This window comes from Plectropomus leopardus, chromosome 2, assembly GCF_026936395.1.
Source record: "Plectropomus leopardus strain MGB_pleo_1.0 chromosome 2, ASM2693639v1, whole genome shotgun sequence".
NCBI lineage: Eukaryota > Metazoa > Chordata > Actinopteri > Perciformes > Serranidae > Plectropomus > Plectropomus leopardus.
This window is the reverse complement of record NC_142177.1, coordinates 32,855,029-32,882,625: the sequence shown is the minus strand read 5'-3', so window position 1 is coordinate 32,882,625 and position 27,597 is coordinate 32,855,029. Positions and strand designations below refer to the sequence as shown.

General features: G+C 37.9%; 1 protein-coding gene across 1 annotated transcript; it reads right to left on the bottom strand.

Annotated features, from left to right (window-relative positions):
• Positions 1-323: 323 nt before the first annotated feature.
• Positions 324-27,597, bottom strand: slc2a1b (solute carrier family 2 member 1b). Its single transcript, XM_042508960.2, has 10 exons — positions 27,186-27,597; positions 14,308-14,403; positions 7,708-7,868; positions 6,775-7,015; positions 6,420-6,582; positions 5,945-6,132; positions 5,618-5,722; positions 4,589-4,690; positions 4,291-4,491; positions 324-3,631 (listed from the first exon to the last, which is right to left on the bottom strand). Exons 1-10 carry the CDS (start codon positions 27,198-27,200, stop codon positions 3,431-3,433), a joined length of 1,473 nt encoding a protein of 490 aa, XP_042364894.1. The 5' UTR covers positions 27,201-27,597; the 3' UTR covers positions 324-3,430.

Below are 27,597 nucleotides of genomic sequence, written 5' to 3'. Positions count from 1 at the left end.
TGCCTAATAAAGTCGTATTCAGTGTTTATTTGTAGTAAATGTCCCTCTAAGGAGTTAGATGTTTAGTTTTTCTGGTAACTACATTTTCTTTTAATATTTATAAGCCTATTTTTTAGCAAGCAAAAAATTGCATTATCAGCATTATCACAGTAAACCAGACTGTAAATTTACTGTGCTAACGAAGTTCCTATTTTGACATCTTTATGGGTGAAAATATGTCACTATTGTATTTACAGCTCGTTGTGCTGCCCCCAAGTGTCCAAAAACAGTTAATGCAGGTTGAATTCCAACAAAAGCAACAAAACGACCCCAAAAATCAACTGTTCTGTATGTACGATTTCATTTATTCAGCCATTCCACCACTTACACAAGAACCATTCAGGATGTAATCCCTCACAATTCATACCCCCCAACAGAAGCTCACGTTCCAAAAACCAAACACACAGATGTTTTATTATTACAAACATTAGAATATGCTCTGTGCACTAACATGAAAACACTACTCAATGCGTCTCATTAACACAATTCTTACATGTCAGATCTGAATTAAAATTATTAGGGATTTCTTAGGCCACAACATGTTTTCAGATATAAAATCAAAAGAGAACAGAAGCTAAATGCATAGAGACGTACAGCCCTACAATACTAATCATTACTTTATCTACCCAAAATAAGATTCTAATAAGTTAAATATCTTATACATTTTGGAGAGGGTGAGGCTGTAGTGTGTTTTATATTTACATCATGTTATGTGTTGTGACCACAAACCAGGAGATTTCAAAGACTACATTAAAAATCAAAAATGCCCGAGCAGAATTGTGAATCTATGTACAATAAAATACAGTTTTGATATTTTGCATTAGACCTCAGTCTGTGTGGGGGAAGTACATCTTTTGGTGCCAGTACATGATTTTTGCTGGTGATGATATGTGAGTCACACAAAGGCACACAGTGGATGCTACAGTGCTTTCCAGGATAAGTAAAGTGACCCATCAAATGACAGAAGATATACTCTAAAGATCTACTATTTACAATAATTAACAACCAATTATGGAATGACTTAAATGGGTTTTTTTGACAACAGGGTTGGATTTAAATGAAAGTCCTCATTAGACTATGAATATTGCAATGTTTACTCACAACTGGCCTGTGTGTGTACACGCCTGAATGTGCTCTGTACAAGACCGTAATAGATACGAACAGTTTTAACACATTTCCATTTTCAAAAACATCAGCAGTACTTCAGTCTTTCCTCAGTAACAAAGATTCCACTCTGAGTAAAAAAGGAAACCTCAGAGCGTTAGTCTCAGTAACAAAGAAACATCACTGTGAATAATAAAGTGCTGCTAAAAAAAAAGGTAACTTTCTTCAAATGTAAAGAAAAGAAAGGTTCAACAAGTGATACAGCAGTCAAAGACAGCGGCTTAAACAGCAAAGTGAGCCAGACTACAGAGTTTATTTCCACCAGCTAAAGTGAAACCTAAAGGAAGACAGAGCTAACAATATTGCAGAATTCAGTGCACAAGGCACAAAAAACAGCCTTGCACCGATGTGGGTCCGCCTCCCATGAGACATAATGGACTTTCTGGGGCGCAAGGAACACTGAGAGTTTGACCCGAGACAGGTGACAAGCACTGTCAGGAAATGAAAACCTTCCAAAACGCAGACAATCATTTTGGTCCCTATTATTTCGTTCATTTCTCTGAAGGAACAGCGTGCAGCACTGCAGCTCCCCTCTCTGTGAAAAGATCCAGACAGCTGTGCAGCAAATTCACCCTAACTTTGGGAGCTCTACAGGTAACACTCAAAACTACTTAAAGTGAAGATCGTCTGCTGACAGAAGCTCTCGGTCTGGATCAACCCGACCTGAAACTGCTCCGGAGTGATAAGGCTGAAAGGCTGAAGGCTCGACTGTTTTAGACGAGCACTTTAAACTCTCAAATCTTCTGCTTTTGAGAGATTTTTGGTTCATGGCAGCTGATTGTGAGCGCGTACTTATCTCATGTCGCAGCAAAATGGAGGGATGATTTATTTATTCGCTGTCAGCGCTCTGGTGCTGATCTGTGCAGATGCGGCTCCTTTTGTACGGAGCCATGCCAATATTAATTTCATCAAATGTACTTCTAAAGAGGAATGGTGTAGAAATACATGAATGGAAGACAAATTTTTGATATATTTCTATATTGTCTTCATGACCACCAATGTGTATAAAAAATGACATTTTCTTGAAGAAAAGTTTTTGTTGAACAATAAAAAAAAATGAAATTTTATCCAACAGGAGTAAATAACAAATGTAAGTGTTACCTTTAGTCTAATAACTTTCATTAATAAAAATGTAATCTGTACAGCAATACATCAACATATCACAGTTTGTGTCCTCAGTAATTTCACCATCTGCAAATTTGCCAGATTTCTTTGTAAAACATGGGAAGAAACCAGTGAACAACTTAAAAAGAAATGACCCAAAAATTAAGACATTTTTAAAAGTACAAGATGACCTAGTTAGGGGGGAAAAGTAAAGCAAAAACAAATAAAAATGTGATTATGTTAAAAAAATTATGTAAAATAATTTTAAATATATAATTATGATAATCATAAATATAGTGTTTTGGATTATTTTTTTCCTGCGCCTTAAAAATATATAATTTTCCACATTCACTAATTTCCTGCAATTTGCAGAACACTTCTTACCAAGTTGCTTATTGACTTTTTTTTTTTTTTACCATGTTTTTAAAAAGAAAGCAAAGCAATTTACTCGAAGGTGTAAATACTTGTGAAGGCGTCTGAATGCAGCACAAGGACAGTGATGTCCAGGCTTAAAAGGGTTAAAAAGGCACATATAACTTATTCTGTCTCAGTGGGACCGTTTTTTTTTTCTTTTTTTAGGAACAGAGCGCCATCTGGTGGGCACAGCTGTGCAGCATCTACAGTGCTCGAGTCTACAGTGATACAGCGTTACAGTATGATGGATAAGTATTTTGCACAGTGAACTGATCTAGAGCTGCAGCACTCCTAAACCAGATAAAAACAAAGTTTATGGTAAGAGGCTACAAAGAACAGAGCAAAAGCACACATCAGTAACATATTCAGTGAAAAAAAGAAAAATTAAAAAAGGCTGGTTGATTGATGCAGACACTTCTTTTTCTTCTTTAAAATATTAAAAACCTTCCCCATCTATCCTTAACTCCCCTCTCCACATGAGGCGACATAGTGCCCATCGAGTTTTTTGTTTCTTTGTGTGACATGAGAGGGGCAGCAGAGGACGTCATGTTGGAGAATCACACAGGGCTGCTCTATGTTTGGTAATGACGCCCGAAATGTGTTGACAGTGTGGAAATTATTCTACCAAAAGATGCGTCTACTTCTAGTTAGTAGACCCTTCTCGTCCCTCCTGGGTCAGAGAAAGAGTTTGTTTAGATGTTGAAATCAGTCAGAGCTGAGAATCTGCTCCCAGGCTGTTGAGCTCCTCTGGTGAGTGCTTTTCTCCTCCGGTGGCGGCCGTCTGGCGGAAGCCAGCAGCGATCTCGTCGAACGTCCGGCCCTTGGTCTCTGGCACTTTGAAGAAGGTGAAGATGAAGAAGAAGAGCAGCAGCACAGTGAAGATGACGAACACGTAAGCGCCGCATGCCTCCTGTGAGGAGAGACAAGAGAGGAGACATTTATTTAGTAGAGTCCTAACCAGAATTAGCGCTCAATAAATCTGAAATCTGAAAATGTGACTTTTTAAAGTACTAATGAACTAATGAAGCCGTGCTCCTGCACAGTCAGAAACACGGTCCTGCAAATATTTCACAATAAAATGATTTCGACATCATACAAATATCATATCATATGTCCATATACATAAAAAAAACATATTTACCTTTTATGTCTATTTCTGTGTAAGTTTGAGAGCAAAGCAAAATAAATGAACCCCTTAAAGTCCTTGTATGTGTACACATACTTGGCAAACAAAAGTTGATTAGTTCTTAAACATGCCACAATTAATTTCCATGTTTAAGTTTCAATACTTCAAGATTGAACCAGATTTGCAGCAGAAAAGGCAATACAGTTTTTAAAATTCTGAACAAATAGATGAATGACCATTTATTCATGTTTATATTGAGGCACTCTTAAATGGAGGAAAATTCCCCTGAAGATCAACAATTGCTCATAAATCCAACTAAACGTAAGAATTTTATCTCTGTTTGTTTATTTATTTTTATTTTTTTTCACGTATGACTTTATAAAATGTTTCATAAACACTAATACTGGATCCAGAAATTTTCTCTTGTTATTTAATCCACTCACCTGGACATACTGGAAGCCCATTCCCACTATGAAGTTTGCAGTCCAGTTGGAGAGACCAGCCACAGCGATGGCTGAAGGCCTGGGTCCCTGCGAGAACAACTCTGCCACGATGAACCAGGGGATGGGACCCGGTCCGATCTCAAAGAACGCAACAAAGGCGAAGACGGCCACAATGCTCAAATACGACATCCCTTTCACTTCCTGTGAGAAGAGGTAAAAAAGGGGAGGTTAGTTGCCTCTTTTTACTCTGTGGGTTTATTGATAACCACATTGTCTTAAGGATTTAACAGAAACCTACCAGCAGAGCCAGGGCGATAGTCATTAGGACAGCAGACGCGGCCATTCCCAGCAGCCCCAGCAGGTGCAGAGACCGACGTCCTGCACGCTCCACGACAAACAGCTGCAGGGAAAAATAAAGATGAGCGACTGGGTCAGTGCAGTTTTAAAAAATGTACGTAGTTCAATAAAGCTTTTTTACTTGCTGCTCAGTGCACAGGAAGACATGTTACATTTACAGTTTTGGCACAACATACAAGTCTGGTGTTGACATTTGGGTTAAAGGCAGAATCAGTTTATTGTTTATTTGTTAAATGTCCATGTGAAGTATTTCATTTTGGTAGATTTTTATTTGCATGCTTCTTAGATTTTTTTTCTTTTAATTTAGTATTCATATTAATTAATTTTTTTTTTTTCATTTTACTTTTTTCCATTTAATTTTCATTTTATTATTATTATTATTATTATTATTAATGATAGTAATAATTTCCATCATTATGGTTATTGTTATTTAATTATTCATCTTTTTTTTAATATTTATTTTTATTGTTTTTTTTCTTTATGATTGAAATACATATTAGTGGCTGAAAATGTTGGCTCCCCCTGCTGGGATGCACTATACTTGTTTCCATGTGTGGTCTTATAATTAACCCCACGTGTGGGGGTTTGTGATATTGTTAAATATACACTCTTAAGAAGAACATCTGCCCCAAAACATCTGTGTGACAATAAAAAATGCTATAATCAGAGTGCTGTCCTGATCTTGACTGCAAACTGTACGTATTTCAATAAAGCTTTTATACTTAATATTAAACTACTATAATTTACAGTTTTGGCACAACATACAAAAGTATCACAAAGTTTGACTGCAAACTAAATTTTGAAATGTGAAGTGAAAGAAAATGAGGAGTTGTGTCAAAAAAACAACAATAAAGGATCCTAAAAATGACAATTATCTTAGTGAAAATATCTCTGACTTTGACATGTATGTTTTACTGTATTGTCAAGATGATTTCACTGCAAATTTGTAAAAATTTAATGCCGTACTTACCGACACCACAGTGAAAGCTGTGTTAACTACACCGGCCCCAATGGTAGCGTAGACAGGCTGCTCAACTCCGGCTTTCTCAAAGATTAACGTGGAGTAGTAGAACACCTACAAAGAATGACAACCACAAAGATTGAAAATGAGTTTCCTTTTTTTACACAGTTGACAGGTTGGTTTGTTCGGGATATCTTCTTCTATTTCTGATGTAGCTCTCGTGTGAATGTGTACCAAGCATGTCAGAGATGAAGTGATGTCTCTCTGTGGTTTCTGTGTCTTTTGTTCAGAATCTCAGAGTGAACAGTAGGATAATGTCTAAGCCTGGACACTCACAGCGTTGATGCCAGACAGCTGCTGGGAGAGCTGCAGGACGACAGCAATCAGGAGGGGCTGGCGGTACAGATGTGAGCGGAAAAGCTCCGGGATGGTCACCTTCTTCTCCCTCATCATCTGCCGGCTCTCCTCCTTCATCTCCTGCATGTCAGAGCTCACGTCTGTGGTGCCGCGGAGCTTCTTCAACACTGAAAATATGCAGAGAGAAAGCAGGTTGTTAACTCTACATGCTGCACCTGTTATTATTATTTTAGGATAGAAATATGTCTCTCATGAATCTTTCCTTCTCTAGTTACAGTTTATGTCCATGTCTGTGAAACATGGATGTAAACACATCGCACACATTTTCCATCTTGGAAGACCTATCCAATTCACACAGGTTTAATGTGGACAAGATCAATTCAGTGTCTGACCAAATACATCCACTTCAAGCTCTAAGTTCTGTGAGCACTTATGCATGTGTGTGTAAACTCACCAGTCTTGGCCTTGTTCTCTTCGTTTTTGTTGATGAGCAGGAAACGGGGGCTCTCGGGGCAGATGGGCAGCAGGATGCACTGCACAACAGCCGGGATGAAGGTGAAGCCCAAGAGGAGCGGCCACAAGTTGTCATTGCCCATGATCCCCTCCAATCCAAACACCTAAAATCAACCCAGACACACGTCACACATATGAAGCACCTGCAAACCAAAAGCTTCAGCATACGTGTGTAAATAAAAATTACATAGTAGAATGCAAACACACACACAAAAAAACACAATGTTGAACTGTTATATAAACACTAAACCTTATGTGTTACGGTATTAAAATAAAACTACTGGAAAATTACTAACCTGTGCGATGAGAATGCCGAGGACAATACCCAGCTGGTGGAGGGTCCCCAGGGCTCCTCGAAGAGCTGTTGGGGAAACCTCACCCACATACATGGGCACGAAGCCTGTGGAGAGACCGGAGTACAGGCCCACCACAAAACGACCAGCGATCAGCATTTCCCAGGAGCTCGCCATCTTCGAAAAGCCCATCAGAGCGGCTGCTATGAAGGCCAGGATGTTGGCTATGAGCATAGAGTTCCTCCTGTGGGCGACAGAGAACAAGATGATGAAAAAAATGACCTGAAATCATATCTGTAAATTACACTGACACATTTCAGATTCTTATAGTGTTATCAAAATTGTTAATTCATCTTTATTGCAACTGTAAGTGTTGTTCGAAAATGTTCAATTTAGAAATGCATAACTTCATAATTTATTAATAAATACCTGTAACGATAGTTTGATTCATAAAGGTTAAAATGAGGAATAGACTGACTGAATGTGGAAAAATAGACATATTCACTTCTTTGTCTTGAGAAATCTCAGTCTCTTCATCATGTTTTGTAAATGGATCTTTTTTGAACGTACTTGTAGGGAATGTAGGGAAATATTTCGAGGTGTTGTTATTTATAGGTTATTATACGATGATTTCACTGGTGTGGCCCACTTAAGATTAAATTGGACTGTATGTGACCGATGAACTAAAATGATCGAAGAAAAAAAACCTGAAATGTTTGTTTTTTAAAATTGTTCCCTAAAAGATATAAATATATTTAATGTAGTGATAAGTACCTAAAACTCTAAGATTACACTTAACTAACAAACTTTCACTCTAACAATTTCTTTATTTGTTTTTTATAGAGAAAATGTACTCCTCACAGTCTATTTCTTTCAGAGAGGCCCAAGGCTAACATGCTATTGTGACTCTGTGCAAGGATTTTGTTTTCTTTTCACCTTCCAAAGCGGTTGACAAAGAGTCCAACGGAGAAGGAGCCGAAGATGCCACCAACAGAGAAGATGGAGACGGCGATGGACCAGATGGCCGTGAGGGAGCCTTTAGTGATGGGCGTTTCATAGCGATCATACCACGTCTCGTTGATAAACAACTCAATGATCTGCCACAGGGAGAAAAAAAAACGAATCATTAATATTTATTATATATTTTATATGTTCTAAGCAGTTTTCTCTCAATTAAATGGACTAAATCATGTTTTATAATGCATACAACTTGAAAAAAAACAGGATCATCAGTAAAGATGTGGTATTATGTCATAGTGCGAAAGATTTTTGATTGACTGGTATTCATTTATGTGAAATAAAAAAGAAAAGAAAAATAAAACAAAATAACAATAATTAAGATGAATGATAATATTTACAACTCAATGAATAGATTTTAATAACCAACTAAAATTTGTGAACGTATTATTTCCTATCCCTTCTTAGTTCTTAGTTAGTTCCTCAATTAATTTATGAACTTTAGCTATAACATCATATGTACATCCCTGTGAATTTACACACACACACACACACACACACACACACACACACACACACACACACACACAAAGTTACATAAGCTCTTAGAAAATCAGATAATGTGCCTTTTGTTTTCCTCTTTCTCGAGCCAAAACACGGCTGTGCATGGCTGAGCTGTTGCTTTGTGACCAGCTGATGGCAGCACCTAGAGATCTTAATGTTTCCCAGTAACCAGGAAGTTCACTGTAAGTTTCAAGTTTCTGTTCCCCTCCCCCTCCTTCCTCCATCCTCATCATGTTGACAAACACGCCCAGTCGAGCTGGTGACAGAGGTCAAGTTGAATAGGCTGCGTCTGTTTATGTGTGCATCACACTGACACCTCTCATATGATTCAGAAAGGTCACCACCCTGTCTGCAGCCGCCCAGAACTCTGTGACTTCACCAGTATGTCTCTGACCGACCTCCCCCCAGTCACCACCACTTCTCTCGTTACCAGATGCTCTGCTCCAGATCTGTCATGTGCCTCTGCGATAGTGGAACATCACCTATATTTGTATATGTACCAGGGCACTAAATGTACTGGAGCTGCATGTGGAATAAAAACTCAGCAGCTGTCCTTGCCAACTAGTTATGAATAGTGATGCTATAATTTGTTAGGATGGAGGGATACATATAGGTGGAGACTGATACTTTTGACACGAGGCCTGGGTCAAGTCCACTATCAACTTACACCCACAAGACCTTAGTGACATAACAAATAAGTCATCATACACTCTACTGTACCAATAACAGCTTCCTATTAAAACCTGCCTTATTAAGAAGAGCTCTTGCTGATCTCTGTGTTTATACATTCGCAGGCCATGGTGGACTATAACTAAAGTGCATTTATCCACTGTGTTTGAACTGTGTTTAACTCTTTGACATTACTTTTTTGTGCTGCTTTCAGACGCCTTTTACAAGTAACTTTAAGATGTTGTATTTTTCTTGATTTTATGCATTTTATATACTCTATTTTATGCTTATTTTATTAATAATGTCTGTGGATTATATTTTATTTATGTTATTTACCATTTTATAATATGCATCTTATCCCTATTTTATCTTGCTTTTCCTAGTATTATTAAGTGGATTTTATCCATTTAAGGATGCATTCTGTGTATTTTATTCTGATTTTATTTTATTTCTACATGCAGGTTTTATTATATCTTTTTTTGTCTTTTATGTGTTTTGATGTGAAGCACTTGGTGCATTTAATTTCTTTCTTGGCACCTTAGGCTGCATTTCTTGTATGAAAGCTACTATACAAATAAAGTTTATTATTATTATTATTATTATTATTATTATTATTATTATTATTATTATTATTATTATTATTATTATTATTAAAGCTTTGAACCATCAGAAAATTAGTGCATTTTATTTCAGAAACATGGGGAAAAGGTCAGTGAGCAAATTGGTAATAAATGTTCCACAAGTTTCAAGAAATTAGATGATTTAGAAAATCATTTTTAAAAAGCTGGGGACAAATGTCTAGGGGGAAAAAACAAAAGGGTATATTTATTTTATCAGAATTCATTTTTTTAAATTATACTACATAATTATAATAATTTTAATGCACTTTCCCAGGTCATTTTATTGTTTGTTTGTTTTTTTAACTTTTGTTTAACTGTTTTGTTTGCTAATTCTCAGGAAATAATTTTCTTATACTTTTTACTAATATCCTGCTATTTTTGGGTCATTCTTTTGTTGCTCATTGCTTTCTTCCCATGTTTTTTAAAAGAATCAAGATAATTTGCAGGTTTCAAGGGTTAAAGTGCAATTTAAGGGTACTTATACTTGACTTCAGTGCTTTGGTACTTTTTATCGGCGCTGTGTGGAGCCTGTAGTAGATTGTTTCCAGACATGTGAATTGTTGACCAGATCTCAGAGAATAAATGAATCGAAACAAAATGTGATTAAGCGTTATTATCACACTAAAGCTTAAGTGACACTTTCACTAACTTGAATGTCTGATCTTGCAAAGTTACATAATAATTGTGTGTTCTCTTCGCCAGTCTTACTCTGAATAGACCACGCGGTCCAAACCAGCTGGCTCAAACCACACAATGAAACAAGCTCTCTATTCATGCTGTCAGCAGAGCTGGCTGGCAGCCGAGTCGTCAAGGTGAGCGCTGTATTCAGCACGCAGAGTGAAAATTAAATTGATTCAAACAAATGAGACAGTCCTTTGATCGAACAAGTAGAAGAATAATTAAGAGTTTGTTGTAGATTTCTGCTCGGTTTTTCTTGTATTTTTAACCACAGGTTCTGATTTTAAATAGGTCCTAAAAATAACATAGCACACAGGAGGCAATATTTTTGCAGCAGTGTTTCAGATGTGTTGCTCCAGGAGGAGCAACTTTTAGAAGTTGTCATGAATAGCAATAAACTCAAGGAAAAGTTGATCTAAGAAAGGTTCAGAAACACTCATGTTTCTAAAATTAAACTCTTATACACAAAACACAGATGACCATTTGGTTAAATTTCCAAACAAGGATATTATGTGCTTTGTGTCCCAGGCTGACGGGCAGCAGCTTGGTCCCTGAAAGAGCATATCTAATCAGAGACGCTCTAACACAGCACTCGGTCTGCGTCACGGGCAGCAGCAGCAGCATCAGTGCAGCTTTTATGACACTCTGGAGCACCGAGGGGAGAGGTGCTGGTGATAATTTAAAGTGCTGTTGCTATATAAAAGCTGTATTTGTAACGCTATAGCCTCTTAAGTGGTCATTAACTAATGACGGATTAAGAGCCAGTGTTGAGTAACAGTTTTTCTGCATGTGATGTTGCTCAGACCTTCAAGAGTGTTTGTGTGTGTGTGTGTGTGTGTGTGTTTGTGTGAGACCTAGGGCCAAGTATTTGGAAAGGGGATAAAGAGCCAGGAGGACAGGTTCACACTAGCCCAGTGTGTAACAGACCACATATTTACCGCCTCCCTCTCAGTCTGCAGCCCCTCACTCAGCCACTCACAGAGCACTCAGAGCTCCTGAGCCGAGCTGCATGAAGACGAACACGTGCTGTTTTCACGGTGGAGGCAAATCTGTGCTACACATGACTTGTGGAGCCAATAAATATTTTGAAATATCAGTAGCTCTTGATTATGTTTTAGTGACTGCAACTAACAGTAGGTAGCATTATTTTCTAGATTAAATGATTCATTGTTTTGTCAATAAAATTGATAAAAGTAGTAAAACATGCCTGTGTAATTTCCCAAAACCAAGGATGATGTTTTCATCCAGTCAAAAAATCCAAAGCTAAGAAAAAAATCTAAATATCTCATTTAAGAAGCTTAAAACCAGCAAATGTTTGGCTTTTTTTCTTAACAAATAACTAAAGCAATTATTAAAATATCAAAATAGTTGCCAATCAATAATTTGATCATTGTAGCCCCACTTTTCAGCAAGTAAGACCAAACTGCATCTGCAAAGATTATTTAAAGGTCCGGTGTTTAGGATTTAGGGACATCTGTCATCAGAAAAGGTATATAATGTTTAGAACTACGTTATCATTAGTGTTTAGTCACCTGAAGCTGAGAATAGTTAGTGTTTTCGTTTCCTTAGTATGTACATACAGAGGCGGTCCTCTTCCAGAGTCTGCTATGTTGTTTTTTACAGTTGCCCAAAATGTACAAACACTGGCTTTAGATGCTCTCTAGACACTAAATCCTACACATTAGACCTTTAAGTGTTTTTTTTTTTGCCAGAAAATGACAAACAGTATCTGGCCCGAGCTTCTTAAATGTGATAATTTGCTGCTTTTGTCTGCTTTATATAACTGTTAACTAAATATCGTTCAGTTTATGAATGTTCATTCAATTAATTAACAATTAAAATAATTTATAGAATAATCAACAATTACATTTTAGTTGCAGCCCTAGACTGACTGAACACATAAATACCAGTTCACAAAACAACACAAAGTCTAACATTGAGCTTCATATGTTTGCACAATTCATGATGATTGCATAGTTTTTTCACAAATGGCTCAAGGCCTAAAATTCCCTCTTTAACATGTGCAGCCCACTTCTGCTCTTTATGACTCAAGACGAAATTAATAAAAGATCATATCTCGACCAAGACTCTCACTTCTGTCTATTTCATGTCAGTAAGTAAATGTATCCTGTCTTTCCCACAACTATTCAGAGAGACAATGGATGAAAGCTGCTCTCATTTACAAAGCATCCGTCACATCAGAGTCCAGCACAGCTTTGACAGTGTGATGATGGTGGACGAGCAGGTGAAAATCAGTCTGTCCTCACCGGAGGAGCGCCACAAACAGCTGCTGCGACTGTAGATCACAGTGACAGTCGGTCTCCAGCGCATCAAGGACTTTGCATATGTCAAAGGTTAACATAAAAGAGCAGGCAGAGCTCTGGCCTGGCGACACACCTGTGACCTGTGGACCGAGCTGTGTAGCCACAGGGTGTGTTCAGACCAACGCAAACTAACCAGACAGAGGTTACTGATGCAATATTGACATTCTCCAGGAAATGAGTTTCTTTAGTGTGCCTGTCTGCTAATAAAACCTACTGTAGATTTAGTCTGCAGGGGGCTTTGCTTTGTTACGGGGATAGGTGACTGTCTAGCTCCTTTATTTCATTTCCTCAGAGTTTTCTCGTCTAGCCTTTCCCAGCCTGCTGCAGGTCAGCAGAGGTCCATTTTTGGGCATGGATACACTCTTTACACAGGAATCACTCAGAGTCTGTTAATACAGATGTCCTTGGGCCTGATAGGCCTGGATGTAGCTATTATTATCTCAACCCTTAACCCCACCCTGGCTCCACTTTCTGTCCTGTTTTCCAATCCAGCAAGTGAATTAACAAGCAGCAGTGGAGCTGGCTCGGCAGGGAGAAGGACATACTGTAACGAATGACAGCACACAAATGTTACAAACTAGAGCTGGTTGATATGATCTTTGAATAATATTACAGTATTTCTAGACTGCATTGCAATACACAAGAAATATCTTGATATTTTAAAAACTCCTTTTAAACTACTGTATACTACTAAAATACTAAACGGCAACACAACAGGTAGTATTAAGTTAGATAAAGTACTGCTATGATAAAGTTAAATTAAGTATTGTTATAAGTAAGATAATAAACTACTGATATGACAAAGTTAAATAAAGTACTGTTATGATCAAGTTAAAATACTGTTATAATAAAATTAAATAAATTACTGGTATAATCAAGTTAAACAAAGCACTGTTATAATAAAGCAACGTAAGTACTGTCATGATAAAGGTAAATAAAGTACTGTTACAATTAATTTAAATAAAGTACTGTTATAATTAAGGAAAATGAAGTACTGTTTTGATAGAGTTAAATGAAGTTCTTTCATAATACAGTTAAACAAAGAACTGTTACAGTAAAGTTAAACAACGTACTGTTGTAATGAATTTAAATTAGGCACTGTTGCAGTAAAGTTAACTTAAGTACTATTATAATAAAATTAAATAAAGTAATGTTATAATAGTTAGAGTACTGTTGCAGTGGAGTCAAATAAAGTACTGTTATAATAAAGTTACACAAACACATAAAGTTTGATAAAGTACAATTATTCTTTAATTAAATAACATACTGTTGCAATAAACTTGAATTTAGTAATATTATAATAAACTTACATGAAATACTGTCATTATAAAGTTAAATGCAGTCTTGTTAGAATTAGATAAAGTCGATCCTCTGGTGCTTTTATTATCAGGCTGACAGCGTTGATGTTTTTTTGCTGTGAACTTGATGCTTCCCCGACAACAGTTAGCTGTTGATAGTTAGCATAAAGTTGAACTGTTACAGCGGTGCCGTAAAACATGAGAATTTATTCACTGTGAGCAGGAAACAAACTAACAGCGCTCCAGTTTATATTGTGATAATATTTTCAAGTCTTACTGATGCTCCGAGGTTGCAAACACATCGAGCGTAATTAATATATCACCCTTCTCCGATGCAAACCTATTAATGTTGCATCTTTGTGGGCTAAAACGAACCATAAAATCTCTTTGGTGTTTGAACAACATGCTTGCAGACATTTAACTCACCTTTTGAGGGGCATTGATGACACCAGTGTTGTAGCCAAACTGCAGGGAGCCAATCACAGCTGTCCCCACACTCAACATCAACGGAAACGTTATTTGCTGTAAGACAATAGAGCGGAGGAAGTCATGTTAGTGAAGAGACCAGTCTGACCAGTTTTACATCTTTTCAGCCCAGTGGACAAATGAATTCATTGGTACAAGAGCTGGTATGAGAGCAAATAGTGAGACGAACAGTTGCATCATTTTGCCCATATCCTGGAAAACGCACTCCGCTTAATAGAGGTCTCAGGTATATCTGTTTATGAAATTTAAAAAAAGACAACATGTTGCTGTATCGCAGGCTTTTATTTTTAAAACTTGCGGTTGTACTTCAGGCACCCTGGAAATACATGGACTTAAAATGTTCTGTTTGGTCAGCTGCTAACTTTATCCTCACCGCGTGTTCATTTAAAGTATAATGCATTCACTGTCAGAAACATCCTGGAATATCTCAAAGATGTTTAGTATCCGGCCCTGTTAAGCAACACGAAATTTGACGGCCCATAAAAAAGGCACCCTGTGACACCCAAATGAACAAGACAAACAAGGAAGAGATGAAGATATGAGTACATCCACAGCCAACAGTCAGACAGACACCTGTTCCCTGAGGCATGTTTACTGAGTTATTTGGGCAACTTCTCCTGAAAAACACTCTCTGTAGGTCTGAGGAGGCCCCAGGTTTTACTCAACATAGTTATCCAGATATAACTGAATAAACCCGCTTCTTGGAAGAGGTCCAGGTTAGACTCAGGTCTGCCTTTTATTGTCTGTGTTCCTGTTATTACAGAGTTCACTTGATGCTCCACATCAGCAAAGCCCAGTAGATTAGTAGAGATTTTCTTCATACCATAAAGTTAATAAACCAAAGCAAGTATGTCGCTGTCTCTTTTTTCTTTTCAGACAGACAAAAAACAGCCCCTAGCGTCAATTTTAACCTTTCTGTTATCCATGAAATCTTCTATCTCGTCTACTTTCAGTTTGGAAGATGAACTGCTTAAAAAATGACCTGAAAACACAAGAAAAGGTCCCGCACCTACGGCACATTTTCGTATCTGCCGAAAAGTGCACTAACTTCAGATTAAATTTAGAGCGACACAAACAGAAGAGCAGCTGCTCACTATTTCCATCTTTTATATCTCACCATCAGTCATGTCTGGATGAATAACGTTTAGACTTTAGTCTTATGATTCGCACACCAAACCTTTTCCGCAGTGATTCACACCAGATAGGTTCCTAATGTTTTGGTAACAGAGGATTCGACCTTCACGAGGGAAGATGTCACCTTTCTTTAGGGATCATTGGTAAAATGAGCAAAAATTAAACATATTTTCTAACAGGACACAAACAGTTTGGTTGCAAAGGATCAAACCTGAATACCTTTACTTATTTTAAACTGTAGACCAGCTCAAGTGTAATAAAATAAAATACTGGCAACAGACAGTGTTGACACTGATGACGTGTCTTTGAGCAAGACACTTATCAGTCTATCTCTGCTTGTTGGGCGTTACCTGGAGTCACTTGATTAGGTGCAATTTTTAGATACATTTCATAAAACACTATATTTTTCAGGCCACTGTGGGGCAGCAGAAACAGGCTGTGACAACAATAGCAGCATATTAATACCTTCTAAAGTAGGCATGTCAAACTGGTCCACAGGGGGGCCGGTGTGGCTGCAGGTTTTTGTGCCAACCAACCAAGAGCACACAGTTTGACCAATCAACTGTCTGAAGACGGAGATCAGTTGATTAAATGAGTCAAGTCTGGTGTGCTGCTACTTGGTTGGAAACAAAACCTGCAGCCACACCGGCCCCCCTGTGGACCGGTTTGACATGCCTGTTCTAAAGTAATGTAAAGCAATGTTTTTTATTAAACCCCCTTGGAGATGTTGTCCAACATCTCAGATGAGTCCAATATTTAGTGTCATTCTAACTGTCTATGATTTTCGACAACTCCTGAGGGAAACATTTGGTGTTTTAGCTGTCAAATGCTCAAGTATGTTCACTAGCTGGTCATTAACTTGGTCATTGGTTATGGGCAGCTGATTTATGAGAGCTTTCACTAAAAACATCTGTCTGCTGCATCTGGAAGAGATCCTGTGAGAGCGGTGAGAGTGAACCAAATGACACATGACACCCACAAACCGTTTCACCACATTGGTCCTCCATGAGCCACCATACTGAAGCAAAGAGGATTTCCAGAGTTTCAATTGCACCATTATATTCTAGAGAGGGCAGACATTTGTACACTTTATATTGCTAACATTCAGCAACTCACACCAAAACAATCAATATTGATAAACAGCACTACAAGTAAAAGGAAAAAATAGGTAATTTTGGATTTGGGGTGAACTTTAAAGACTTTAATTCCAACCCTGAATCTCTGGAACATTCTTTAAACTTCCACATAATAAAAACAAGCAGTGACCCCCCGCACCCAGATTTCATAAAAAGGACATTCCTCAGAAATTATTTTAAATTACTGTGTTTGCTCTGTAATATCACCAGCAGTAATCCTGGTGACAGAGGTAACCTGGGTAACACGAGTCAATGACTTTTTAGGAGGGGGGGGCAGAATTCCTCCCCTGCATGTTGAAGAGGGAGGAGAGCTGCAAGATATAAAACTTCTGAGTGTTTTTGGACGCAGTCACTCCAGCGCATTCAGTGGGCCTGGCTAAAGACACTAAAAGACCCTCCTCCGCTTCTGGGCCAATGGGGTCTCTTGTTATGAGGGTCATCAAGTCCTCGCCAGAAATGTATATAAACACAGAAACGTTTCAGTGCCGTGAGCTGGGCTCTTAAAGGAGCCACACTGCCAACAAGGAGACCAACCAGATCTGATGTCATTCTGTTGAGCCACAGCTGATACAAATCGAAAAAGAAACAGCACGAGGTTTTAGTGAACAACTACCAGCTGTTTTTGACTATAAACAGAAAAATCCGGTCTTTCCCTTCTGGGAACAGTCTTCACTGGAGACTTGTTTAAACCCTGCCCCCTCCAGGGAATAGCTGCAATTATTTTCAAAGCTCCCTTTACTGTGGATGTCAAACGAGGGGACAGCAGAGTATGTTTAAGTGAAATCAAGCAACATCTTTACCTTTAACCCAGATACAAGAAGACCTCCCTAAGTTTGGCCTCAGTCCACACATACTGTTTGTATAAGCCAATGAGTTTCAGTCTAACTTAAACTCATCATGTTTTGGGACTTTCTTCAGCCACTCCTCTCCTACCTGTCACAGTAAGAACGTGGGTTTGATACTGTTCCTCGTACATGGAAACCATACCCAGCAACATAATACGTGACTTCCTCACTGGAGAAACAATGAAGTCACACCCTCACAAACTATTTTATGACCATAGTCTTCGGTCCTCTTTTTGTTCCCTGGTTCCTCATGTTTAGTAACCTCTGAGGCATGTTTCACTCAGCTGCAGCTTTCTGTTTTGTTTACAGTTGTAAATGGAGTTCTTGTTTGTTTACTTACACATGATGGCTAAGCTGTCCACTCACACGGGCCTGGCATTACACTGCATACCACGCTAATCTACATGTATATATAAAGCTGATTAGAGGAGTTGCAATTCTCTGTTTAGAGAATATTTTTTTTATAAAAGACAAAATAGGATTAAAATTCCCTGAAAAAAAAAATCCTAAAACAGTTCCCAACAAAAGAAATGTGTATAAATAACAGGTTGTGTCCTAAAGAAAGCAAATAATTATCAAAAAGCATGTCAACAGTTTAAACTACATAACTTTTTAATATCAGTTCAAGCTAGATTTTAAGATGGATATTTAATGCTTTGTAGCTAAAGTGACTTTCACACAGCCGTGTGGTAGCTCTACAGTCTGCATCTAATGGTTCTGAACATCGCAGTAGGATGGACAAGATGGAAGAGCTGGTAATATTGATGTCTGAATATCCAGAATAAAAACAGTTATAAGGACACCCAGAAGAAAAACTGGTCCTGCGATAACACTTCAGATGAAGGGTGAATTAAAAAATAAAAAATCATTGCACTGTGGCACAAATAACTGAAGCCTATTTTCTTGGGGAGCCATCTACACGACACCTGGGTAGTTTGCACTTCAGCATGTGATGTTCACTGACGCACCAGCGTGTCATCGCAACTGTTGACTTATGCTAAAGATGTGCTCTCACTTGTTTATGAGTATTTTTCTTGAAGATAACTCCTCCAGAGTTTCAGTTCGACAGAATTAATGCCCCACATATGTCAATTCCTCCACAATTATTTTTGGTCAAACTCTGGCTGCACATATCAAAATTCCTGCACAACTCACCTCTGCTTATAGCAGCTGCCGCCTATAAAAATGCATTGCTTTTTGGTGAAATGCTCTCACAGGTAAGTGTCTGCCTCTCAGTCTGTGAAAGCAGCTGCACAGGGAAAGTTAAGAAAGATTTATGGACATTTTTAGTCATGATGGTACAAAAGGTTTTACTGCTTGTAAAGAGGAAAGTCAATAATCGCTAAGAGAATCAGCCTGTACGCATCTCGGTGACATTTGTTAACATTTTTGCAATTCCACTTTTAATTAAGGATGTTGAAAATGTAAAAAAACAAAACAAAACAAAAAAAAAGTACTTGCTTGCTTATTTCTCACCCTGCTCCTGAAAACCAACTTGCCCTCATTTTCCAAACTAAACACATCTGAAAAGTGTCAGATTTCAGCATCAGCACCTGGTATATTGAGATCAAGGGAATCGTGAGTGTAATAAGCCTTCTCTCCTCCCATACCTTCACTTAATGTAAATGCTGGCCGTCCATGAAAAAATTGCCCACTTTGCATGTGAAACTACATGTAAAACATGTTGTGGGAAGGCAGAAAAGGAAATTCTATTTATTCATTGTCCTTTGCACAATAAACACGTTGATAGCGGCTTTGGTTGCTTAGCGCCACAGACTCGACTCGACTGACTTGTATTGGATAAAGACTGAAAGCAGTAAAGACGACTGAGAGAGAGCGCATCAACAAAGCACGCGATGAGAGTAAATCAGCTGAATGGAAAATGAAGATCTGTGCAAACATTTACTGTAAACAGAAACTCGCACTCAACCACGCCACTCTCTCGCTCAATTGCGCAGTAAAATGACTTTATTGGACTACAGACTGTAAAGTATAAAGAGGAAATTAGGAAGGGATTTCTCCAAATTAGGACATCTACAGCTACATAAACAGCTTCCGTAAACCATCACTACTCTATTTATGTTTGAGCCAGGCATCATCCAACATCCCAAACCTCTTAAAACATAAAGTTGATCTCAAATATTAAACAAACTTGAAATAATGATCTTGAGTTCTCTCTTGCTGACCCTAAAAGTATACGCTTAGTTATTAAATGTGACTCTTTTCTTGAGTACATCTACTGTACTGATGCTTCACCACACAGAGAGCCAAACCAGGAAACAGTAACTTCAACTCTGACAAGCTCACAGGGAAGGGACAGTCATTCTTTAAAATATGACGATGTCTTGTTGAAGCTTTTCTTTCCTTGTTGACGACGAAAAGGAATGTCTACAGGAAATCCACAATGTACAAAAAAAGTCATTGTGTGTGAATGCTGGAGTACAGCTGTTCATCGCTACCACGAAAAACGTTAAAAAATTAGCAGTTCTCTAAAATGTGGGTTATAATCTGGCACTGGTTGAAGAGTTTTTGAGATCCTTAGCTTGAGTTAAAGAACCAATACAACACTCTCAAATACTCACTACACATAAAAGTCCTGTATACAGAACGTCATCTAAGTAAAAATTATCAGCAACACTGAAAATCCTCAGAGTATCAAAGTAAGTGTGCTAGTTATGAAGAAAACTGTTCCCTGTGACTAATACATACATGTGTAAGCACTGTGTTTTATTGTTGTAGTTGGTTGAGGTGGAGCTGGTTTTAATTGCTTTATATACAAAGGCTGCATTCACACCAACTCGGTGTTTCAGCCAACGACAGAAAGCCAAAATCACCATCTCAGCGACAAATTCAAGTTTAGCTAGAAGCTAGTTTAGCTTAAACAAAAAAGAAAAGACAAATATAAAGTTATAATACACAAATGTGTATTTATCTTTTGGACTATTTTGAATTTTTGCTTTTTTGTGAAATGTTTGATAATTCAGGCAATTATTTAAATGAAACCATATGAGAAGTTTAGAGAGGAAATGACTGTAGATGACTCAGACATTTGAAATGTTTGGGTTTTTTTAAACTTTGTTGAATCTTCATCTGAAGAGTAACTATTGACTATAACTGTCAGTGGTGTAAAATAAAAAGCATGAAATTTTCCTCTAAAATGTCATGGAGTAAAAGTACAAAAAAATGCATTGCAAGTTAAAGTGCTTCAAAATTGTACTTAAGTACAGTACTTTAGTAAATGTATTTAGTTACTCCCTCTGACAAGTAGTAAAGTCAATGTAGCATCTGGAAGGAAAAATATTTAGGCAAACATCCTGGAGGCGACTCCTAATTTCCACGGAAATTATAAACTGGGTCAATTTCAAGACAGCAGACAACTGGAAGCAATTCTAAACATTTCTCCTCTTGATAACCATCAAAAGCATTTCCCAGTTCACCAATTTCTACCGAACTGTGCAACAGTTTGTGTCTCTGTTGTCGGTAGCAACAGAGGGGCTTTGCAGAGTTTCTTACAAGTTTGTGAATCATCACACTGAGACTCAGCGAGTGTTTCCTCAGAACCGGGTGAGGCTGCGTTTGGTTGTTAAAAAAATAAAAGAAGCAGAAGTAAACTGTAATTCGGCTCAGCTCACTTCCTTCTCACCAGATTGAGCCGGATTCTTGGTGATGGCCTACACTGCTGCCGTCACGTTATTCCACACGTCACCTCAACAGTGTCAGCTTACACAGCTGTGGGGAATCTAATACGTGCCTTGTCCTCACCTACACTCCTGTGAGCTCTGTGCAGCTATAAAGCCTCCTCACGCTGAGCGGGACAGTTTACAAACATTTTTAAAGATTTGTTTTAATGCAGATGGATATATTTTCATGCATTAGCACAGATGTTAAAGCAGATACTATGACTAATTTCCCATGTAAAGAGACTGTGTCCCTGCAGCGGACGCAGGTTTGACTCCAACCCTCCAACCCTTTGCTGCATGTCATCCCCTCTCTTTTCTCCTTTAATGCTTAAATATTAATTTCAAAGAAGAAATAAAAAATGAAAATTAAATACAATGGCTTATGCATGCTATCTATCTATCTAGCTAGCTATCTAGCTATATACACTTTTTTTAAAACAAGTAATTCATTAATTAATTTGGTGATTGCTATAAGGCTGGGCAACGTGACTAAAATTTTAAAATTTATAAAAATTCATCAGTTGAATATCAATAATTATCACACTGTCAAAAAATGTCAAATCGTTATTCATTTATTTATTTCAAAATTAAAGGCATTTTTTTGCATCTAAGTGATGTTGAAGAAACCATTTGGATAATTGTGGTTTAATCTTTTCTTTTCTTTTTTTTTGTCAGAGGGTTCTGGTTAGCATAATAACAGTTGCCAAACAATGTAAAAATAAGAAACAGACAAAACAGACAAAAACAAAACACTCAGCTGTGTTGTCTGATTAATAAAAAAAACATCTACTTTCATAACCAGTTGCCTCAGTTCTATTACTGTTGTTGCTTTTGTGTGTATTATTTGTGTATTATGTGTGTACAGAGACTCTATGGGTGATGTAAATAAATTAGTATTAACTCCACAGCAGAACAACAGCGACGTGTTTCTGTTATTTACCTCAATTTAACATTCTGGTAAAATTCATGTTCATGAGCAGCTAAAGCCTTTTTTTCAGGGGGAGTATAAAAGGGATCGGCATATTTGCCTATGAAAACCTGCATATCAAACAAGTATATGCAAAACGTCACAGACTTGAATATGTGCCATGTCATTGTGAGGTTCCTGGTATTGCTGGTTATTATTAACCTTTATTTAAACACTGAAGAACAATGAGAAACTTATCTTTTCAATGCTTGACCTGTGAAACATCTCCTAGCTGCTTTAGAGATCATTATTTTAAGGGTGTTTATTTATTTTATTTTTTTGTAAGTGTTGCATATAGTACGAGTAAACAGAAACAGAAAGTGTTAACCCCTTATCTGTCAGGGCCGGCGACACTTTGGCCCGTCAGAGTGAGATCAGATAAGAGTTTATTTACAGTTAGGCTCCATGTTTGGGAACACAAGTGTGGCAAATACAAACAAAAAGATTATTATTTGATTATTTTCATAGAAAAAAGAGACTGCACTTACAGCATGTGGTCTTTAGTAAAGTGTTTTAACCCCAACCCGAGTTCAAATCCCACATGACGGACTGTTACGATGAAAAATAAGAAGGCAAGTTTGTAATAAATAGTTACCGTCAGCCTTCATAGATGCAGTAACCCCCCCAACCCCCCCCCCCACCACCACACACACACACACACACACTCTGCTCCTGCTTGAGAGGAAATAACTCTCCATGTCAGCAGGTGGCGGTAGTCTCTATTCGCTATTAAAAAAGGGAAACTGGAAGAAGAAACTAGCTGGCTAGTTTGCACATTAACAACTCAACCTGATGTTGAAAGAACAAACGATATTAACCGTGCGCTACCAAACAATGACACAAACAATTAGAAACTGTTTTGTAAAGAGCTCAATGGCTGAAAAAAATCATACTTAGTATTACAAGTTTGTTTTAAACCTCACTTCCTCTTGACTTTAGTTGTTTGTTTGCTTTCTTAACTTATGTTTGTCTACTTGTGCACTGAGCTGAACTGCTGATAAGAGCTAACTCTCTAATCAACTGCCTCTGCTGTCGCCAACGCTGATTCAACACGCTGAAAAAAGCTGGTATGCAAGGTCTGAAATTATTTTTTAGACTCAGGGTGGCTGATAGATGAAAAGATCTTCCGACCAAGCCTATGTTTTTATCAGACAAAATGATAAATTGCCTTTTATGATAACAGATAATTATGTATTATGTTGACTACAAACTTCTGAAGCTAAATAACACCACAGCCGCAGCATGTGAATAAGTTGACTCTGGTTAGCAGTGATACAGTGTAACCATCAAGGGCTTTTATAGCCCTCAAAGATTTACTCGACAAATGGGAAATCTACCCGCATTTGGCTTTTGGTGGGTGTACATTTCAGATCCTGCCGGCAAAAGTTGACTAGTGCTAACTGCAACACACTGCTAAAACTATGGTGACAGATACTTAACGATGGCCCAAAATTGACCAATGGCCAAACATTGGCACAGTGTGTCAGGGTAAGGTGTTTGAGTGTTTCATAATTATCAGATTAAGTAATATAACTGCTTAGTTTAGAGGTCAACAAAGTATATTTCCATGTAAATGAACCATACAAAGCTTACCTCTAAGCAGCCTTAATAATCAGTATTTTTTTCAGATTATGCAGCAACACGTCAGACAGTTCAAACTGATTCTTCAGAGCAGTCGATGAGTGGCAATGTTGAGGTGAAAGTATACATTTAGAAGTCAAAGACAAAAGTCAACACCCTGTGTTGATCACTAGATCACTAGAGTGCGCCCAAAGACGTCATCCACTTTCTCAAGAAAGTGAATTAAACATGCACTCTTGCTTGCATGTTCATCTCAATTAAAATCTTCCAAGATCTCTTGATCCCAACTGTAGCAGGAAACTCTCATTAAGCCTCATTAGAACATAACTGACAAGTTACACTATAAGACATACTGAGGGGAACAAGTCATGCAGATGAAAGTAAATCTACTGGACTGTCTTAAGGAGGGCAGGAGCTGGCAGGTGGCTGAAAGGCGATGGATGGAGAGGAATTAAAGGCGTGCAATTAAGTCTGTACAATGCGAGGCCGGTTGTTGGCTCTGGACTCCTAATCAAAATACCTGTGCTGTCAAGTCTGTCAGGAATGAAAAGTTTAGTGGCTGTTTCGTTCAAAACAGAGCAGGTCAACTGTATGCTTGACCCCAATTACCATTTTCATTCTTTGTTGGAGAAAATAATATTTTTATACAACGTGGGTCAGCAGCTGTTGAGACAGATTTGAGCGCAGCATTTATGCACTTTTGTTTTTAGATATTTTCCACGTAATTACCCTGTTTAAAACATTTGTTAGAAAAGTTATCAAAAAGTAATCAAATGTAGTATGTTATATTACTTGGTTGCTAAAGTCATTAAAACAGTTACAGAAATCATTACATTTTGAACAAGGTAACTAGTAGTTTTGCAACTTATTATATTTCAAAAGTAACCTCCCCAGCACTCCCTGCCTACGTAGATATAAACGGCTCCTTCTTAGTTTCAGGTGATTAAAACAAACCTATCATGTAATATTTGATTTGTGCCAATAAACCCTCCTAAATTCTACACAATTAAACGTGACATTTAGTTATGCAAATTCTCCTGAAGCAAATGCCCCATTCATTAACATGGAAGAAGCCGACTGCGTGGCTTCAACAGGACAACACCTTTGTGGAACAACAGGTGGCTAAACAGGTTTTAATATTTGAGCATCAACACGTCTGAATCTGTGTCACTTAGCAAATCAAACTATGTTCTGCCACTTCCTGCAGTACTTTTTAGTTTTCTAAAAACTTGAAATTTCCACATACGTGACTGCATCTGCACATAACCAAGCACAACAAGCCAGGTATGAAAATCCAGACCACGAGATGTTAATTAGCCCGTGCTAAACTGCCGTTAACTACAGACTCGCAAAAAAAAACAAACACAAAACAGCTCAACACTGCTGGAAGCAACAAAACACAAAAAGGAGGCAGTAAAGCAAACAGCCTGGGAAGGAAAGGGTCAAAGCTTTGACACCCCCGGGGTTGGCAACTGCGTATTCCCCTCGGTGGAGTCTCACTCTCCCTGGAAATCTACTGTGTTGGTGTCATAGTGGGAAAACTGGGAACAGAGAGAACCGTTCCCATCACGTCCACAACAAACCCCCATCCAGCTGAAGGTCCACCAGCACAGTGTGTCTGGTGACAGCTAACCACAGTGTCAGACTGGGCTGCTCCGCTGGGTTTAACTGGTCTGACATCGGAGACCAAATAGGAGAGAGAAGTTTTTGGCGTACGTGCTTCACTGTGCACCACGTCTGTGTGTGTATATCAGTGACCACAAACCACACCAGTACGGAAAGAGTATTAACACCAGATATGTCATGTTTGCTTTCTGAGTATCACAGTCTATAACTGGGACTGAGATGGAGATGAGGTTAGTGGTTGTTTAGATCAAAGTACGAAAATGATGCTGTGTCAACCACTGGAGAGATATTGCAAATGTTCATACATGCTCTTACGGTGTGTCTTTGATGCTCAGCAACTTAAAAATTATATAAGGTATTTTCTTGCGATTGTTTAATGTAATAAAACTGCACATCACAAGTTTTCAGGGTCTGAGAAGTTTTTAAATGTCTTTAAATGTTTTGTCCAGCCAACAGTCCCAAACCAAAAGCACAGGCTGAAATAGTTAATTGATTTGTTGATTGTACGACTGCACAATACCAACAAAAATCTAAAAATAAATTTATTTAATTATATGTGATATATTTAGTTAACTGTTAATAGTGCCCTTACTCAGTACAGTGCAATTTAGCAATTACTTGTACACTACTTATTTCTTTATTCTGCTACTTTATATTCTGCTAATTCTAACAATTTCAGAGGGAAATATTGAACTTTTTTTCCACATTTTATATGCAGTATGTATTTACATAACAACCTATGATCTGCTAACAGTGTATTAGCTTCACCTTCACCAGCTACTACCTAGCTTTAGTAATAATGATTTGATCGAGCTGAAACAATTAGTCAATTAATCGATTAATTAATTTTGGGAATAGAAAATTTTCAAGCAAAAAATGCATAACATAAGCTTCTCAAAATGTGTGGATTTCTGCTTTTCTTTTTCTCAAATAATAAAAAAATAAATAAATATATAATAAATGACTGTGGATCAGATTGTCACTTTAGAATCTGATAACTATTTTTGTAGATGATATTAATATTGATTAACTAAGAAAATATGCAGATTAATCGATCCTACAATTAATTTATGACATACTAATGCAACATTGACAGAGAATATCCTGATGCATAAAATGGTACTTGGAGTGGATTTTGCTGATACTTCTGTTCTTTTTCATACGTGAATTATTTATTTTTTTACGTTTAGTGGAGTATGTTGTTATAATGATACTTTTACTTGAGTAATACTGCGTCCTACTAACACACAGCTATATCATGGTCTTATAAAAGACTCTTTGGTATAAATAGCTCCTATCAAACTTTAGTCACGTAGCCCTCTTTCACAAGAACAGCCAGCCTTTACTCCAGTCTGCAGTGACATAATGCTGCATCACACACACGGGGAGCACGCTGACAACGCGCGAGACACCACAAAGCCTTCAATACCTCACGTGAGCTCACATTTACCCGAAAAAGATGGATTTTTATGTGGATTTATAAGAAAAATAACTCTAATAAAGCTACTTGAGGTTTCTATTCGGAGCAGATGCGTAGTAGACTGCTTTAGTTTATAAACAAAGGAGAGAAAATGCTCTTTTAAACAGGCTTTTCGGGACTAAACAACACTATTTAGTAGCACAGCGGGGTAATAACTACACAATAGATAAACAGGCTTTGAGCTGCATCATGAGTCTCCGTCACGGCACATGTGGAAATGCCTCATGGGTAAAAATACTGTGAACTCAGTGAACTCGGACACACTGACAGCACGCATCTAACAAAGCAACCCAACTGGTTTTGCCGGACTTAAAAGCCTATTGTAGTAAAAAATAATAAATAAATAAAATAAGTCACAGATATATTTACCTTTCCCGAGTCCATGGCTGCGCAGGGAGGGAAATATTCTTTGTCTTCTTTTTCTTTTGTTAAAGTTGACACGATGGAGAAACTTCCTCGGGGTCTCCCGGTGGGTTTCGCTCAGCACTCAGTCATCTCAGAGGGTTTTTTTGCTCCGGTGAAATAACTTCAAACTAAAGTTGAGTGTTTTTAAGGATAAAAACTTTAAATATTTAGTGTGTCTCTCTGTTTAAAAGCCCAGCAGCTTGAGTTTTTGTCGCCCCGCGTCGTCTGGTTTCACAGCTCCAGCTTTAATTCGCCTCCAGCCTCACGGATGTAAAGTCTTCCAGGATGTCGGAGCTCAGCAGCTGGAGGAGGAGAAGGAGAGAAGTACAGCCTTGTACGGTTTTATGGAAACGGCTCTTTGCACACCGGAGCCGGG